At 62.2% G+C, this 1733-nt stretch overlaps 1 protein-coding gene across 1 annotated transcript; it reads left to right on the plus strand.

Moving 5' to 3' along the window:
* Positions 1 to 287: 287 nt before the first annotated feature.
* On the plus strand, positions 288 to 1351 carry LOC124658001 (mitochondrial uncoupling protein 5-like). The gene has a single exon (XM_047196453.1). It carries the CDS (start codon positions 386 to 388, stop codon positions 1346 to 1348), a length of 963 nt encoding a protein of 320 aa, XP_047052409.1. The 5' UTR covers positions 288 to 385; the 3' UTR covers positions 1349 to 1351.
* Positions 1352 to 1733: the final 382 nt, after the last annotated feature.

The raw sequence follows: 1733 nt of genomic DNA on the forward strand, positions 1-1733 counted from the left end.
ATTCTGTTGATTACTCTAGTGTGTCAATTTGGCGTGGTGTGCCTCCCGAGTGTATTCGGGATGCTATCTGTAAAGACTCTATGGTTGCTTGATCAATAAAGTACACGTTGCTATCAAAAAAAACGGATGGGAGAGCATATTTTCTTGGAAGAGAATGAGAGAATCCACCTACCTAGGGCGCGCGCGGCCCACATGCCACATGTCCTCCTAGGTTACGAGAGGAGAGGAGACCCAGCCCAGCACCACCCGCCTTCCTGTCTGGCTGTCTCCCCTCCGCTCCGCGGCCGCCTCCCCAGCGCTGGCCGGGGGCGTCTTCCCAGATTTGTAGCCGCATGACCCTCCGCACCGCCGAATCACCACCCACGACGACGACGACGACGGCGACATGGGGCTGAAGGGCTTCGTCGAGGGCGGCGCCGCCTCCGTCGTCGCCGGCTGCTCCACGCACCCGCTCGACCTCATCAAGGTCCGCATGCAGCTCCACGGCGAGCTGCCCCCACCTGCCCCCGCCATGCGCTTCGCCCTCGTCTTCCCCTTCCCGCAGCACCACCACCACGACCTCCTCCACCCGCCGCCGCGCAAGCCCGGGCCCATCGCCATGGGCGCCCAGATCTTGCGCGCCGAGGGCCCCACCGGGCTCCTCTCGGGGGTCTCCGCCACCGTGCTGCGCCAGGCCGTCTACTCCTCCACCTCCATGGGCCTCTACGACACCATCAAGCGCCGGTGGGAGCGGGACTCCGGCGGCGCCCCGCTCCCGCTGCACCGCAAGCTCGCCGCCGGGCTCGTCGCCGGCGGCGTCGGCTCCACCGTCGGCAACCCCGCCGACGTCGCCATGGTGCGGATGCAGGCCGACGGGCGCCTCCCCGCCGCCGAGCGCCGCAACTACCGCAGCGTCGCGCACGCCATCGCCCGCATCGCGCGCGACGAGGGCGTGCGCAGCCTCTGGCGCGGCTCCTCGCTCACCGTCAACCGCGCCATGATCGTCACCGCCTCGCAGCTCGCCACCTACGACCAGGCCAAGGAGGCCATCCTCTCCCGCCGCGGCCCCGCCGCCGACGGGCTCGCCACGCACGTCGCCGCCAGCTTCGCCGCCGGCCTCGTCGCCGCCGCCGCCTCCAGCCCCGTCGACTGCGTCAAGACCAGGGTCATGAACATGAAGGTGCAGCCCGGCTGCCCGCCACCCTACGCCGGCGCGCTCGACTGCGCCATCAAGACCGTCCGGTCCGAGGGCGCCCTCGCGCTCTACAAGGGGTTCATACCCACCGTTACGCGCCAGGGGCCCTTCACCGTCGTGCTCTTCGTCACGCTCGAGCAGGTTCGCAAGTTGCTCAAGGACTTCGATTTCTGAAGCAACTCTAGGGTATGCCATTGCTAAAATTATTATGACGGCCTCCTCCTCCTCCTCCTCCCATCGATTGCAAGCTGCAGCAGCTCCACTGTCTCTGTGCTTTGCACGGATTTGATAAATTATGGTGGAAATTTTGATCTGTGCGAAACTTTGAACAATTTGTGGGAATTTTGATCTGTGCTACAACATATTGATCAATTAGATAGTCGGGATTTTTATCTGTGCTATATATGCTTTACTTATTTCTTGGTCATTTCCTGATGGTTGCAAACAGAAAGATCAGTAGATTTCGATTAATGTGTGTTCTCGGTCTGAATTAGGTTCAGTCTCACCAATTTTCGATTCCCCGGTGAATAACACCAGCATGGGTATGGTATCTCTGATT

Source organism: Lolium rigidum, chromosome 5 (assembly GCF_022539505.1).
Source record: "Lolium rigidum isolate FL_2022 chromosome 5, APGP_CSIRO_Lrig_0.1, whole genome shotgun sequence".
Taxonomy (NCBI): domain Eukaryota; kingdom Viridiplantae; phylum Streptophyta; class Magnoliopsida; order Poales; family Poaceae; genus Lolium; species Lolium rigidum.

Excerpts from the sequence above, each read along its gene's own strand:
- LOC124658001 (XM_047196453.1), top strand. The coding sequence starts at position 386 with ATGGGGCTGAAGGGCTTCGTCGAGGGCGGCGCCGCCTCCGTCGTCGCC.